The sequence below is a fragment of the Balaenoptera ricei genome, chromosome 10 (assembly GCF_028023285.1).
Source record: "Balaenoptera ricei isolate mBalRic1 chromosome 10, mBalRic1.hap2, whole genome shotgun sequence".
In the NCBI taxonomy this organism is placed as follows: Eukaryota; Metazoa; Chordata; class Mammalia; order Artiodactyla; family Balaenopteridae; genus Balaenoptera; species Balaenoptera ricei.
In genome coordinates, this window is record NC_082648.1 from 28,439,788 (window position 1) to 28,456,037 (window position 16,250).

General features: G+C 39.2%; 1 protein-coding gene across 1 annotated transcript in view; it reads right to left on the reverse strand.

Annotated features, from left to right (window-relative positions):
• The window catches only part of SYT10 (synaptotagmin 10), a 74,675-nt gene extending 58,678 nt beyond the window's left edge, over window positions 1-15,997 (reverse strand). The window contains exon 1 of the mRNA XM_059934542.1: window positions 15,847-15,997. Within this exon, the coding sequence (XP_059790525.1) occupies window positions 15,847-15,997 (151 nt within the window). The remainder of the gene's footprint in view (window positions 1-15,846) is intronic.
• Between the last annotated feature and the right edge of the window lie 253 nt (window positions 15,998-16,250).

Below are 16,250 nucleotides of genomic sequence, written 5' to 3' on the forward strand. Positions count from 1 at the left end.
ACTGAGTGGGATCACTGAAGACCGTAAGCAACTTAATGCCAATTTAGGTAAGGTGTTAGTGCCAAATTGGACAATTTTTAAAAATTTTAATTTATTTTTGGCTGCTTTGGGTCTTCCTTGCTGCACACAGGCTTTTTCTAGTTGCAGTGGGGGGGGGGGGGGGAGGGGCTACTCTTCACGGCAGTGTGTGGGCTTCTCATTGCGGTGGCTTCTCTTGTTGCAGAGCTTGGGCTCTAGGCCCATGGACTTCAGTAGTTGCAGCACGTGGCCTCAGTGATTGTGGTGCACGGGCTCTGGGGTGTGCAAGTTTCAGTAATTGTGGCGTGTGGGCTCTAGAGTGCAGACTCAGTAGTTGTGACGCACAGGCTTAGTTGCTCTGTGGCATGTGGGATCTTCCCTGACCAGGGATCGAACCTGTGTCCTCTGCATTGGCAGGCGGATTCTTAACCACTGCGCCACTAGGGAAGTCCCCAAATTGGACAATTTGCGAAATAATTTTCAGGTTTCAGAGGTTTGGAGGTTTCATAATTGTGGACAAGGAATTGTGGATGTGTATTTATTTTGCTTCTCCAAATGCTCCCATCCTACCAATACACTTACTCCCTTTATTTACCTTTTTATTTTTAGTGTCTAGTATATATCACATGGTCAAAAATATTTATGGAGCTACTGAATACACATGTTGGGAATTATCTGAAAAGATACTCAAATGTCTGTGAACTTCAAGATGGCTAAAACTTGAGTGATATGGAGGGAATATATAGAAATTCTCATACTAGGAAAATAGTATAATATAACTTATACTGTGAAACCATTTAGACCTGGGTTAAAATGTCAACTCCACCACTGTGTGACTTTGGGCAAATTGTTTAGACATTAAGAGTCTCAGTAAAATGGGGGAATTTATATTTATTTCACAGGAATGTTGTGAGTTTTATATAAGGAAATGCATGTAAATTATTTAGAATCATAATTTGCATAAGTGCAACAATAGGTTGCTACTATTGTCAACTATTTTTTTTTTCTTTAAACAAGAGTACCTAAGGGAAAAGAGGCATAGATATGGATTGAGTATGGATTGAATGGTGATTCACAGATTAGTTAGAAGAGAAACTAATCTTGTAATGCTATTTAGTACTGAAAGGAGTGAATTTGCTTATAATGGAGACCAAAATTTCTGAGTAAATATTAATGTTTCAGGAAGTTAATAAATAACATTCTATTTTCCTACTCAGTTGTGCTCAGAGAAACTGTGCAAGCAGGTAGCAATTAAAAAAAACAGGTGAATATCAGCTTAGGTCCATTAGAAAGTGGACTTGCTAATATATCACCTTGAATTAACTAGACTAGCCCATACAGTCACAGTCCTGGCTGGACAACCACATGTGTTCCCCATGGGTACTTGACCCTATAAAATCTACTACACAAAGGAGTAGAGAATATTTGTTTCCTGAGGATATAAAGCTTATAACTCAAAGAAAAGGGGGAAACAGGTAAGTCATTTCGTAGGGATGGGGTAGGCCAAGATTCCATGATTATCCTATCTTGTAGCTCCTTCTATCCAGAAATGTAAAGCAAGGGGGGAAGAGATTTCCCCACAACAGTAAGAAGTGAAAGAAGTTGCATTAGTTGGAATTTTACTGAGAAAAATAAAACTAAAATTATAAAAAGAAGCTTATTGCATTACACACTTTTTATATTGCTTATTATTGAAATTATGACTAATTATTAAAAGTATTTAAAAAACAAAACCAATAGTTTAATTCTTAGGTCTTTATGGCATTTTTTTTCAACAAAATTTGTTTAACAAGATAAAAAAAGAATTTGACTATCAAAAGATTAAGGGAGGATCTATGAGAATTTATAAAGTCATCAAAATGCTTAAAATGAGTTTTTATGATTCAGTATTTAGCTATGACATGAAGGATGTTATGAGTTTGGACTTAGTTCAAATTCAAATAAGTAGTCCCAGGAACATTTTTAAGTCAAGGTATGAAATGGTTGAATATGCATTTCAGAAATAACCTTCTGGCTAGGGAGAAGATAAGAGTGGAGGCCAGCTAGAAGATGAAAAAATAGTTAACAGATTATAGTAGTCATCCACATGAGAGATTATAGTGGTTCTGAACAAGGGTGGCTGAAATGCGAAAAAGAGCACGTTGGGAAATCAAGGCTCTAGTGAAGGAGTGTGAAGATTGAAGGACAAGAATGTGATTCACTGGGAGACAAACAGGTTGTTGAAGTGAGGAAGACAATGACTTCAGCTTCAGCTGTGTTGGGTTTGGAGTACATACCCAACATGCAAATAGAAATTTTGAGTAAGCTGTTGGTCACTGCAACTCAAGATAAAATTGAAGGACTTTCTTAAATAGTAGAATCTGAATCCATGAAAGAGAAGATAAAAGCTCCTTAACAGATTCCTGAGGACATCGATAATAAAAGAAAGAGAACTTTAAAGAACAAAGAGCCTGCATAGAAGACTGGGAAAGAGTAGAAGTATGAAAAAAAATGAGATCAATGTGCTTTCATAGAAGTTTAGAGAATATTTTAAGAAGTGGTAAACAGTATAAAAGTTAAAATAAGTTCAATTAAAACAAAGGTTGGTAAGTATCCATTAACTTTAACAAGTAGGTCTTTAGTGTATTCGAGGAGACTAGTGAAGCAGAGACTGTTAAACAGATGAATGTGGTTTAATGAATAAATGGGAGTGAGGATGTGAATTCTGTGAGTGTAGATAGTTTCTTCAGGATATTGTATTCAGGAAAGGGGGAAACAGTAGCACATGGAATTGATGATGTTTGGATGTGCAATATTTTAGCATGTTTTAAAATTTATGGGAAGGAATCAATAGACAAGAAGAGATAGAAAATTAAGCAGAATGAATAATTAATAGTAAAGTCTCATAAAAGGTGACCGTGGGTGGAGTCTGAAGCAAAGGTGAAAGGATTGGATCACGTCTTCCTTTGTAAGAAAACGAGGATGGGCAGGAGACCTTCAAGATGGCAGAGGAATAAGACGTGGAGATCACCTTCCTCCCCACAAATACATCAGAAATACATCTACATGTGGAACAACTCCTACAGAACACCTACTGAATGCTATCAGAAGACCTCAGACTTCCCAAAAGGCAAGAAACTCCCCACGTACCTGGGTAGGGCAAAAGAAAAAAGAAAAAACAGAGACAAAAGAATGGGGACGAGACCTGCACCTTGGGGAGGGAGCCGTGAGGGAGGAAAAGTTTCCACACACTAGGAAGGCCCTTCACTCGTGGAGACGGGGGGTGGTTGGTGGGGGGGAACTTTGGAGCCACAGAGGAGAGCACAGCAACAGGGGTGCAGAGGGCAAAGCGGAGAGATCACCGCACAGAGGATTGCTGCCAACCAGTACTCACCAGCCAGAGAGGCTTGTCTGCTCACTTGCCAGGACAGCTGGGGGCTGGGAGTTCCAGCTTTGGAGGTCAGATCCCAGGGAGAGGACTGGGGTTGCCTGCATGAACACAGCCTAAAGGGGGCTAGTGCACCACAGCTAGCCAGGAGGGAGTCCGGGAAAAAGTCTGCACCTGCCTAAGAGGCAAGAGACCATTGTTTCAGGGTGCGCGAGGACAGGGGACTCAGAGCGCCACCTAAATGAGCTCCAGAGAAGGGCACGAGCTGCGGCTATCAGCACAGACCCCAGAGATGGGCATGAAACGCTAAGGCTGCTGCTGCAGCCACCAAGAAGCCTGTGTGCAAGCACAGGTCACTATCCACACCTCCTGTCTTGGGAGCCTGTGCAGCCCACCACTGCCAGGGTCCCGTGAACCAGGGATAACTTCCCCGGGAGAACACACGGTGCACTTCAGGCTGTTTCAATATCACGCCAGCCTCTGTCACCACAGGATTTCCCCGCATACTGTACCCCTCCTTCCCCCCAGCCTGAGCAAGCCAGAGCTCCCTAATCAGCTGCTCCTTTAACCCCATCCTGTCTGGGTGGGAACAGATGCCCTCAGTCGACCTATACACAGAGGCAGGGTCAGTACAAAGCTGAACCCCAGGAGCTGTGCGAACAAAGAAGAGAAAGGGAAATTTCTCCCAGCAGCCTCAGGAGCAGTGGATTAAATCTCCACAATCAACTTGATGTACCTTGCATCTGTGGAATACCTGAATAGACAATGAACCATCCCAAAATTGAGGTGGTGGACTTTGGGAGCAACTGTAGACTTGGGGTTTGCTGTATGCGACTGACTGGTTCCTGGTTTTATGTTTATCTTAGTTTTGTATTTAGAGTTTATTATCATTGGTAGATTTGTTTAGTGATTTTGTTGCTCTCTTCCTTTTTTTAATTAATTTATTTTTTTAAAATGTAGATATATATATATATTTAAATTTTTTCTCTGTAACTGTGTATATGTATGCTTCTTTGTATGATTTTGTCTGTATAGCTTTGCTTTTACCATTTGTCCTAGGGTTCTGCCTGTCAGCTTTTTCTTTTATCTTTATTTTGTTTTTACTATTCTTTTTAGTGCTTGTTATCATTGGTGGATGTGTTTTTGGTTTGGTTTCTCTCTTCTTTCTTTCTTTCTCCCTTTCTTTCTCCCTTTCATTCTCCCGTTTCTCCTCCTTTTCTTCCTTCATTTCCCTTCCCTTCCCCTCCCTTCCCTTCCCTTCCCTTCCCTCCCTCCCTCCTTTCTTTCTTTTTTGCTTTCTCTCTTCCTTTATTTCCCCCTTTTCTTCTGAGCCACGTGGCTGACAGGGTCTTGGTGCTCTGGCAGGGTGTCAGGCCTGTGACTTTGAGGTGGGACAGCTGAGTTCAGGACATTGGCCCACCAGAGACCTCCCAGCTCCACGTAATATCAAATGGCAAAAGTTCTCCCAGAGATATCCATCTCAATGCTAAGACCCAGCTCCACTCAACAACCAGAAAGCTACAGTGCTGGACACCTTATGCCAAACAACTAGCAAGACAGGAACACAAAACCACCTATTAGCAGAGAGGTTGCCTAAAATCATAATAAGGTCACAAACACCCCAAGACACACCACCAGACATGGTCCTGCCTACCAGAAAGTTAAGATACAGCCTCATCCACCAGAACACAGGCACTAGTCCCCTTCCCCAGGAAGCCTACACAACCCACTGAACCAACCTTAGCCACTGGGGGCAGACACCAAAAACAATGGGAACTACAAACCTGCAGCCTGCAATAAGGGGACCCCAAACACAGTAAGTTAAGCACATGAGAAGACAGAGAAACACACAGCAGAAAAGGAGCAAGGTAAACACCCACCAGACCAAACAAATGAAGAGGAAATAGGCAGTCTACCTGAAAAAGATTTGAGAGTAATGATAGTAAAGAGGATCCAAAATCTTGGAAATAGAATGCAGAAAATACAAGAAACGTTTCACAAGGACCTAGAAGAACTAAAGAGCAAACAAACAATGATGAAAAACACAATAAATGAAATTAAAGTTTCTCTAGAAGGAAACAATAGGAGAATAACTGAGGCAGAAGAACAGATAAGTGACCTGGACGATACAATAGTGGAAATAATTACTGCAGAGCAGAATAAAGAAAAAACAGAATGAAAAGAATTGAAGACAGCCTCAGAGGCCTCTGGGACAACATTAAATGCACCAACGTTCCAATTATAGGGGTCCCAGAAGAAGAATAGAAAAAGAAAGGGACTGAGAAAATATTTAAAGAGATTATTGTTGAAAACTTCCCTAATGTGGGAAAGGAAATAGTCAGCCAAGTGCAGGAAGCACAGAGAGTCCCATACATGATAAATCCAAGGAGAAACATGCCAAGACACATATTAATCAAACTATCAAAAATTAAATACAAAGAAAAAATATTAAAAGCATCAAGGGAAATACAACAAATAACATACAAGGGTATCCCCATAAGGTTCATGGTTGATTTTTCAGCAGAAAGTCTGCAAGCCAGAAGGGAGTGGCAAGACATATTTAAAGTGATGAAAGGGAAGAACTTACAACCAAGATTACACTACCCAGCAAGGATCTCATTCAGATTCGACAGACAAGTTAAAAAACTTACAGAAAAGCAAGAGCTAATAGAATTCTGCACCACCAAACCAGCTTTACAACAAATGCTAAAGGAACTTCTCTAGGCAAGAAACACAAGAGAAGGAAAAGATCTACAATAACAAACCCAAAACAATTACGAAAATGGTAATAGGAACATACATATTGGTAACTACATTAAATGTAAATGGATTAAATGCTCCCACCAATAGACATAGACTGGCTGCATGGATACAAAAACAAGACCCGTATGTATGCTGTCTGCAGGAGACGCACTTCAGACTTAGGGACACATACAGACTGAAACTGAGGGGATGGAAGAAGATATTCCAAGCAAATGGAAATCAAAAGAAAGCTGGAGTAGCAATTCTCATATCAGACAAAATAGACTTTAAAATAAAGACTACTACAAGAGACAAAGAAGGACACTACCTAATGATCAAGGGATCAATCCAAGAAGAAGATATAACACTGGTAAATATTTATGCACCCAACATAGGAGCACCTCAATACATAAGACAAATGCTAACAGCCATAAAAGGGAAAATTGACAGTAACACAATCATAGTAGGGGACTTTAACACCCCACTTTCACCAATGGACAGATCAACTAAAATGAAAATAAATAAGGAAACACAAACTTTAAATGATACATTAAACAGGATGGATCTAATTGATATTTATAGGATATTCCATCCAAAAACAACAGAATACAATTTCTTCTCAAGTGCTCATGGAACATTCTCCAGGATAGATCATGTCTTGGGTCACAAATCAAGTCTTGGTAAATTTAAGAAAATTGAAATTGTATCACGTATCTTTTCCGACCAAAATCTCAATAGATGCAGAAAAATGTTTTAACAAAATTAAACCCCCATTTATGATAAAAGCCCTGCAGAAAGTAGGCATAGAGGGAACTTACCTCAACATAATAAAGGCCATATATGACAAACCCACAGCCAACATCGTTATCAATGGTGAATAACTGAAACCATTTCCTCTAAGATCAGGAACAAGACAAGGTTGTCCACCCTCACCACTGTTATTCAACATAGTTTTGGAAGTTTTAGCTATAGCAATCAGAGAAGAAAAAGAAATAAAAGGAATCCAAAATCAGAAAAGAAGAAGTAAAGCTCTCACTGTTTGCAGATGACATGATACTATACATAGAGAATTCGAAAGATGTCACCAGAAAACTACTACAGCTAATCAATGAATTTGGTAAAGTAGTAGGTTACAAAATTAATGCACAGAAATCTCTTGCATTCCTATACACTAATAATGAAAAATCTGAAAGAGAAATTAAGGAAACACTCCCATTTATCATTGCAACAAAAAGAACAAAATACCTAGGAATAAACCTACCTAAGGAGACAAAAGACCTGTATGCAGAAAACTATAAGGCACTGATGAAAGAAATTAAAGATGATACAAATAGATGGAGAGCTATACCATGTTCTTGGAAGAATCAACATTGTGAAAATGACTCTACTACCCAAAGCAATCTACAGATTCAATGCAATCCCTATCAAACTACCAATGGCATTTTTCACAGAACTAGAACAAAAAATTTCACAATTTGTATGGAAACACAAAAAACCCCAAATAGCCAAAGCAATCTTGAGAAAGAAGAATGGAGCTGGAGGAATCAGGCTCTCAGATTTCAGACTAGACTACAAAGCTACAGTAACCAAGACAGTTTGGTACTGGCACAATAACAGAAATATAGATCAATGGAACAGTATAGAAAGCCCAGAGGTAAACCCATGCACATATGGTCACCTTATTTTTGATAAAGTATGCAAGAATATACAATGGAGGAAAGACAGCCTCTTCAATAAGTGGTGCTGGGAAAGCTGGACAGCTACATGTAAAAGAATGAAATTAGAACACTCCCTAACACCATACACAAAAATAAACTCCTAATGGATTAAATACCTAAATGTAAGGCCAGACAGTCTTAGCAGAAAACATAGGCAGAACACTCTATGACATAAATCATAGCAAGATCCTTTTTGACCCACCTCCTAGAGAAATGGAAATAAAAACAAAAATAAACAAATGGAACCTAATGAAACTTAAAAGCTTCTGCACAGCAAAGGAAACCATAAAGAAGATGAAAAGACAACCCTGAGAATGGGAGAAAATATTTGCAAATGAAGCAACTGATAAAGCATGAATCTCCAAAATTTACAAGCAGGTCATGCAGCTCAATATCAAAAACACAAACAACCCAATCCAAAAATGGGCAGAAGACCTAAACAGACACTTCTCCAAAGAATATATACAGATTGCCACGAAACACATGAAAGGATGCTCAACATAATTAATCATTAAAGAAATGCAAATCAAAACTACAATGAGGTATCACCTCACACCAGTCAGTATGGCCATCATCAAAAAATCTACAGACAATAAATGCTGGAGAGGGTGCGGAGAAAAGTGCACTGTTGGTGGGAATGTAATTTGATAGAGCCACTATGGAGAACATTATGGAGCTTCCTTAAAAATCTAAAAATAGAACTACCACATGACCCAGCAATCTCACTACTGGGCATATACCCTGAGAAAACCATAATTCAAAATGTGTGATGTACCAAAATGTTCATTGCAGCTCTATTTACAATAGCCAGGACATGGAAGCAACCTAAGTGTCCATTGACAGATGCATGGTAAAAGAAGATGTGGCACGTATATACAATGGAATTTTACTGAGCCATAAAAAGAAATGAAATTGAGTTATTTGTAGTGAGGTGGATGAACCTAGAGACTGTTATACAGAATGAAGTAAGTCAGAAAGAGAAAAATAAATACTGTATGCTAACACATATATATGGAATCTAAAAAAAAAAAAATGGTTCTGAAGAACCTAGGGGCAGGGCAGGAATAAAGATGCAGACGTAGAGAATGGACTTGAGGATATGGAGATGGGGAAGGGTAAGCTGTGATGAAGTGAGAGAGTGGCATGGACTTATATAAAGTAACAAATCTAAAATAGCTAGCTAGTGGGAAGCAGCCCCATAGCACAGGGAGATCAGCTCAGTGCTTTGTGACCACCTAGAGGGGTGTGATAGGAAGTGTGGGAGGGAGATGCAAGAGGGAGGAGATATGGGGATATATGTATATGTATAGCTGATTCACTTTGTTATAAAGCAGAAACTAACACACCATTGTAAAGCGATTCTACTCCAATAGAGATGTTAAAAAAAAAAAAAGAAAAGGAGGATGGTTCTGGAATCAGGTAAGTTTATAGGTATAGGCAGGAAGACAAGGGAATTCTTGTTTGTAAGTACAATTTTCTCTGCAAAATAGGAGTTAGGGTCCACTGCCAGTTATTTTGGGATATTGGGGAATAATTTGGAATATTTAAACAGAGTGGGGAAAATCTGATATATGAACTTTAGAGAACAGGAGAAAATTGAATAGGAAAACAAAGGATGTCTGGTCAGAAATGAGGGTTCTTTTGATATTGGAGACTAAGAGTGATACTCATCTGCCTGGTTTTAAAACCTCCTAAATATTCAGTTTCTTTGGTGTAGGAATAGAGAAGCAGATGAATTTATCCATGAATGAGCACCCTCTACCTTCCCAGGAGAATGCGATAAACCTCAAAGGAAAAATGATTGCAATGAATAAATGATGTATCATAAGTATGATGCAATATTTGTTGACAGGGAATTCACACAGAGGTAGAAAACTGAATGGAGTTTCCAAATGAGAAAGATAAAAGCATAGGAGCTCTTCGTTGACGCTCAGAATATTTGAATTTATAATTCTAAAATAATACTGTTTAACATAATGACTAGTGTTTGAGCATGATCATAAAAGAAATGAGGTAAGGTGGAGAGGAGGAGAAGATAAAAGAAATGAGGTAAGGTGGAGAGGAGGATCTCTCTAGATCAAAATTTTAACGTCTCTGGATAATTAAAAAGAATCCATTATATGTCATTCATCCAATTATATCTTGGTAAGAATTAGAGTAAATGAAATTTCAAAAATTAGATTAGACTCAAAGATAATCAGGTTTAAAATTGCTCAAACTGTGATTTGACTACATACATATGCATAACTATTGCTTCCACCGGTATGTATCTACTTATCTATCTGTCTGTCTGGTTGGCTGACTCTATATCTCTGATTGATTTGTAGCTATAAAGATCTTACTCTTTTATCATGTCTTAATATCTCAAAATAAAGTGACATTGTTCTGAATAAAACAGGAAAGACCACTCTCATCAGCAAACAGAATAAGCCAAAAAATGCTAATTCCTCAGAATCTTTTAGTAAAACAGAACTTTGCTAAAGTCTAACATTTGCATGGTCTTAATTACTATGGAATGTAAATACTGTTAGGTCTAATTACCTATTAACCATGCAGATGGCTATGATGCAGAAAAACATAGGCCAATTTTCATGCTCTCAATTCCAATTACTACTGCCTTAGTTGATAATCTTATCTGTGTCTTTCTGCATCATTTTTTAAAATTTTAAAATTCTAGTTTTTTAATTTCTCAATTAATCAGAAATTATAATTTCTTGTATATTCCAAGTCTTTTGTTTCTTTGGTTGTCCTCATTGTTGCCTGATGACAGACCATGTTTATGGCAACATTCTGCAGAGAACAAGAGGTAATAAAACTCAAACCAGCAACTCTTATTCAGAGAAAGCTGAGGAAAGCTGCCTCTAAAACGAAAATTGGAATTACCTTTGAAGTTAACTTATTTATACTCTTCATATGGTGTTATTATTATAATGGGGCATAATTCTGATTTCTACAATAAGGGACCAAATAAATAGTGACTTAAACAAGATAGAAGTTTATTTCCCTCTCATTTAATTAATTGGCTCAGCATAAGAAAGCAGGGCAAATACATCAGCTTCAGGTGTTTGGAATCCTGGTTTCTTCCATATTTTTACTTTTCTATTCAAAGGTTTTTGCTTTCTCCTTAAAGTCCAAGATGGCAAGCTTAATGTCTACATTCCAGGCAGCTGGATGAAGAATAATAAGCTTGTTACAATTGCTAATAGCCATTAAGTAAGTGTGTCATAGTTTTCTCTGTGTATGTGCTAAAGCAAATACATCAGCATCAGAAGTCGCAGAATGAGTCTAAATCAGCTTGGAAGAAAATACTGGAGAAAATAGCGAAGCAGACCCATAACCCTCATAAGCCAAACTTTTGTTGGGTCAGATGAGTTTGGCAACATTGCTAACATTCGACATAACTGTACAGCTAGCTTTAGAGCACAGCAACACTAGATTTTATATCTTTTATAAATCCCTGCAAGGAAAAAAAATGCATCATTACTACTCTTGACAGCATTCTTGATGGTAAAGAGTCCAATAATGAGTGGATAAACAAAGGTATCACCAATTCTCAATCAAAAAGCCATTCAGAAGAATCAGACTCAAAACTTTAATTTTTAAATTATTTTAACCTATTTGTCTTTTATGCTTTCCTTTTTATATTTGTACAAGAGTGATATATGATATTAAAAATTTATGTCTAACTTTTAGAAGTTTTTCCATAAGTATAAAATAGAAATTCTATGTGATAAGAAAGCATAATTTAATTTGCATCCTTCTTTTTCCTTTTTTGGTATCATATAAAATAATGTTGTGTCTTGTAATCAATAGCATCTTAGATTCAATAAAATATGGTATCAAGTATAGTACCAAATATTGTGTTAAATTAGCCAAATTTATTTTTTAAATCTTTACATATATTCGTAATTGAGTAAATGATTTATAACCTGTGATTGTATATTAATTCTACATTTACATTAACTTGAACAACTGTGCACAACATTTAATTAATGGTACCAGTACCATTCTTATTAGTCAAGTAACTTCAGTGAAAGTGTTTGCCATATAAATACCTACTTGCTCCCACATCTAAGAAATTGAAGAACACACATGAATTTAGAAGAATTTGTTTAAATGTTTATTTTAGAATTTTTAGTACTAAATTAAAAGTATAAAAATGCAAATTTATAACATTAATTAATTAAATGTTTATTTAAAATATTTAAATTATGGTTAGGTCTATACAGTTGTGATGTGACTATGAGCTTAAGTGGGTTTGATTAGCTGAATTTATGAGGTCTGCTTTTCAAGCAACAAAGTTTCCTAAAACCTCATAGGGATTTGGATATGGAGAAGCAATTAAAGACTGACCAGAAATGAACTCAAATGCAGTTCAAATACTCTTATGTATATTCAATCACAGTATGTATGAAAAATCACATTTAAGGCCACTATATTGTTTTGTATTTTCCCTAAGCATTATAGCACTAAGTCTTATTATATCAATAAATTAATGAATTTAGTGGGTGATCTATCTATTTAGGGGGACAGGGAGAATCAGTGGCAAAAAGACTGCAAAAATCTGATTTTCTAAAAAAATGGCACATGATGAACTTTCCAGTGTACTAGTAATATTGGCATCAATAATGTCTCTAAAAAAACTATTCCAAAAGAGTAAATTAAATAGTGTTGCCATCTGCAGTTAAGTTTTTATAAAGTTTACTAAAATATAGGATCTGTCAACTTAATTGCTTGATACTCAAGTCAATAACGCTGCTGCTGTTTCTGCTACTGCTGTAGTAGTAAATGGTAAAGAGAATGGTGAAGCTGCTCCTTACTGGCATTAAAAAAAACAGTAGGAGAATATCTTATTTATATATATGATTCATGACTTCTTTAAGGTAGAATAACTTTAGGATTACAGTCAACCCTCTGTATCCATGTTCTGTATCCATGGGATCAACCAACCACAGGTTGAAAATATTAAAAAAAAAAAAAATTCTAGGAAGTTCAAAAAACCAAAACTTGAATTTTTTACACAGGCTACTATTTACATTACATTTACATTGTATTTACAGCTATTAACATAATCATTTACATTGATTTAGGTATTAAAAGTAATCTAGAGATGATGTAAATTATATGGGAGGAAGCGCTGTAGGTTACATGCAAATACTACATCATTTTATATAAGGAACTTGAGCATCACAAATTTTGTTATCTGTGGGGGCTTCTAGAACAAATCCCCCATGGAGACCAAAGGAGGACTATACCTGAACTTCTCTGCCTCTACACCTATATGAAGGAATCTAAAAATATACACAATCTGGAAGCTTGCAATTGTCACTGCAACCTTAGAATAACTGACACCATCTGGGCAGTGCTGAAAGTAAAAAACCACTGTACCATTCAATGTCCATGTCCTCCTACCAATAATGTGTTTCTCATTAAACAAACAGTGAGTAGAAGGATCACCTACTGGAAATGTGTTTACGTAGGGATCTTTAATAAAGGACACAAGTACATAAGTTATAAGAATATTTACTTTAAAGAACAAAGTGAAGCTGAGTTGCTAATTAATATAATTAAAGATTTGGTAAATAATCTTTGATCCGTTTCATAGATATATATTGGTATTGGGAGTTTATTTGCAGATTAAAGTATTTTACTTCTAATTGTTGCATAGATTTACAAATGGAAAATGTAAAGCAATCTTGTGCATCTTTATATCGCATACACAACCTAGAAGGATGTATTTTCTAGTGACAGCCATTCAATAAATATTCATATATTAAATTGAATACCCCATTTGAATAGTATATATTTTCCCCTAAGGGCAGAAAAATATCCATGTAATTGTTTTAGACTATGTTTTGCCCACTTTTTGTTCCCAAGGGAAAGTCCAAAAAGAATTAGGATTACAACTACTTCTTGTAGTGCTTAGGATGAGCTCAGAACCCTTTCTACAATTCATATACTGTGCTTTACCTTAAGCTGATAATTGTGTATTTATAAAGATTTAAGAGCTAGTGTTTGTTTTCCAACCTTCAAATTTTCCTCATTATCAATCAATTTGAGACCCAGGAAACCACTATTCGGTGTATGATCACAAGGGGTGGTGGTGGGGTAGTGGTGGAAATCAGTAGTTTTATCCACAGTATCAACTGTTAAATGACCAAAGTACAGGTCTTTAAACTTAAATACTCTCATTTCTTTCACGTCACTTCCTTCTCTTAGTCTTATCTTTAGCAAGTGTATCATCAAAGACATTTCAGAGCAACTTATCCAATCACCACACAGGATTTTAAGTTCACTCTATTTTGAGTGTTTATCTCATGCTTAGCTACCATACACAAGACAAGCATATACACAATGTTCACCCAGTGCCTTCCACCAGTAGTTGAGTTTCATACATTCTTAGCAATTTAACACCTGCTGAATAAATGGAAAAGACTCTGTTGTGTTTATAAAAATTCACAAAATGTCTACGCTTCCAGAATATGTACAGAAGCAATTATGTATCATTCCGCTCCAGGGCCCAAATAGCAACATCTCCTCAGGTTCTGCCAAGTGCACACAGAAGCCTCTCGTGGTTCCTATTGCCAAGATCAGAGAATTTTAAAAGTGCAAATATTCCACTTAAATAATGGTATGCAAAGACTAAACCACATCTCTCCTCCACCTCAGTCCCCTCTCCCTTTGTCTTTGGTAGTAGTGGATGAGGGGATCACTAACTGTGACCTCTTTGCCTCCTCCCCAGCACAGAGTTCACCGTCACGTTCCACACTGAGCTACGGTCCAACTCTTACCTGTTGCCTTGGCTACCCTCAACCCACGAAGCCCTGCCAGGTGACTAAAATGACGGGAAAGTAAGGGGAAAGAAACAATACCCTACAGAAGGAATGATAACCTTACAGCCCGATGACGAAAATCCCCAACCAGTGTTCGTCTCCCAAAGCAACAAGTGACCCTCTCACAAGGGACTCTTAAAACCACGCGGCCAGCAACTTCCGGAATCCATCTCGCCCGCGTCAACAGCACAACAGGCTGCACATAGCGCAGGTGGTAAAAAACCCTTTACCCCAAGCATGACCAAAACAGTGGCTCTGATACGCTCCCCACCCCCCTTTGAGAAAAATCTGTCACCTGAGACTTCTTTCCACCTCCAGATTTCTGAAGGTCGATGTGTCTCCTCCACCCCACCCCGTTTTTTCCCCCCAAGTTTCTTGAAGGGGCAGAGAGGGTGCCTGTGTTGGGGGGTGTATGTGCACGTGTGTAGAAAGGATTTATAACCCTTTGCCTCTGTTCCACGTAAATCTGTATGTGCACTGAGCCTTACCTGTCGCGTCAAAAAAATGGGATCCATAATCCCTGCTGTTGGGCCAACGTTGTCATGAAGCCCTATAAAGTCATATGTATTAAAGGGCTTTGCACACTGTCAAATGCTAGACAGCTTGCGGCCGCGGGTTATCCCTACAGGGATCTTTTCTGCTCTCGAGGGCCAAGGCAGCCCCATTTCCAACGCGGTTCTTTGCGTCCACGCCCGGATTCTTCCGCCCGGCCCCTTCCCCAAGCCACGACCCACCACCCGCGGTACAAGCTAGGACAGCCAGAGTCCGGGTGGCGAATGGCCCCCGCGGGCAGCGCTCGGCTAACAGTCGGACGCTGCCGCCCGCGCTCGCCCCTCCACTCCGGGAGGGAGATCGGAGGCGTGGGAGAGCTGAGAGAGGGGGGGTGCAGGCGCCTGGGAGCTAGAGACGGCGCCGGCGAGTACGGAGTGGACCGGAGAAGTGGAAGAAGCCGGGCAGATGGAGGCGAGGAGACAAAACCCGAACAATCCACGCTGGAAGTCGCCAGGAGCTGACCAGAAGGAAGGAGCGAGGTAGGATAGGAAAGCGCGGCGTCCCAAAGATGCGCCGGCGCCGCACTGAAGGCTCAGGACCCGGGAGCTTAGAGCCGAGAGGACGCGGGTCCCAGACGACTGGGGGGAGGTCGCGAGCGGAGCCCTCCCCCAATTACCTGCGGTACTTCCGCCCTGGCTGCCCCTGTCCGGGGGGAAGATGCTCGAGCATTTCTCCCACTCCACCTGGCCCGCGAAGCACAGCTCGGTGACGATGTGCAGCGCCTTCTGGCACAGACTGCTCACTCCGTCCTCCTTTTGGAAACTCATCGTTTGGCCTTGTTTCCCCCAGTTAGCCGTCCTTTCCCCTTCCCGTTACCTCTGTGCTGGCCCCTCTAGCGCCCTAAACCATAACCGGCCCTCGAGGACTTTGGCCGGAGAGCGCGCAGCTAAAAGGCGGCAATTTAGGAGCCCCAAGTTGGCCCCATGGCGGGAGCGGAGGGCTCGGGAGAAGGCGGAGAGGCTGGGGCGGTAACCAGGGCGAGGCAGAGGCGGCAGCGGCGGCTGCGAGGTTTTTGCCAAC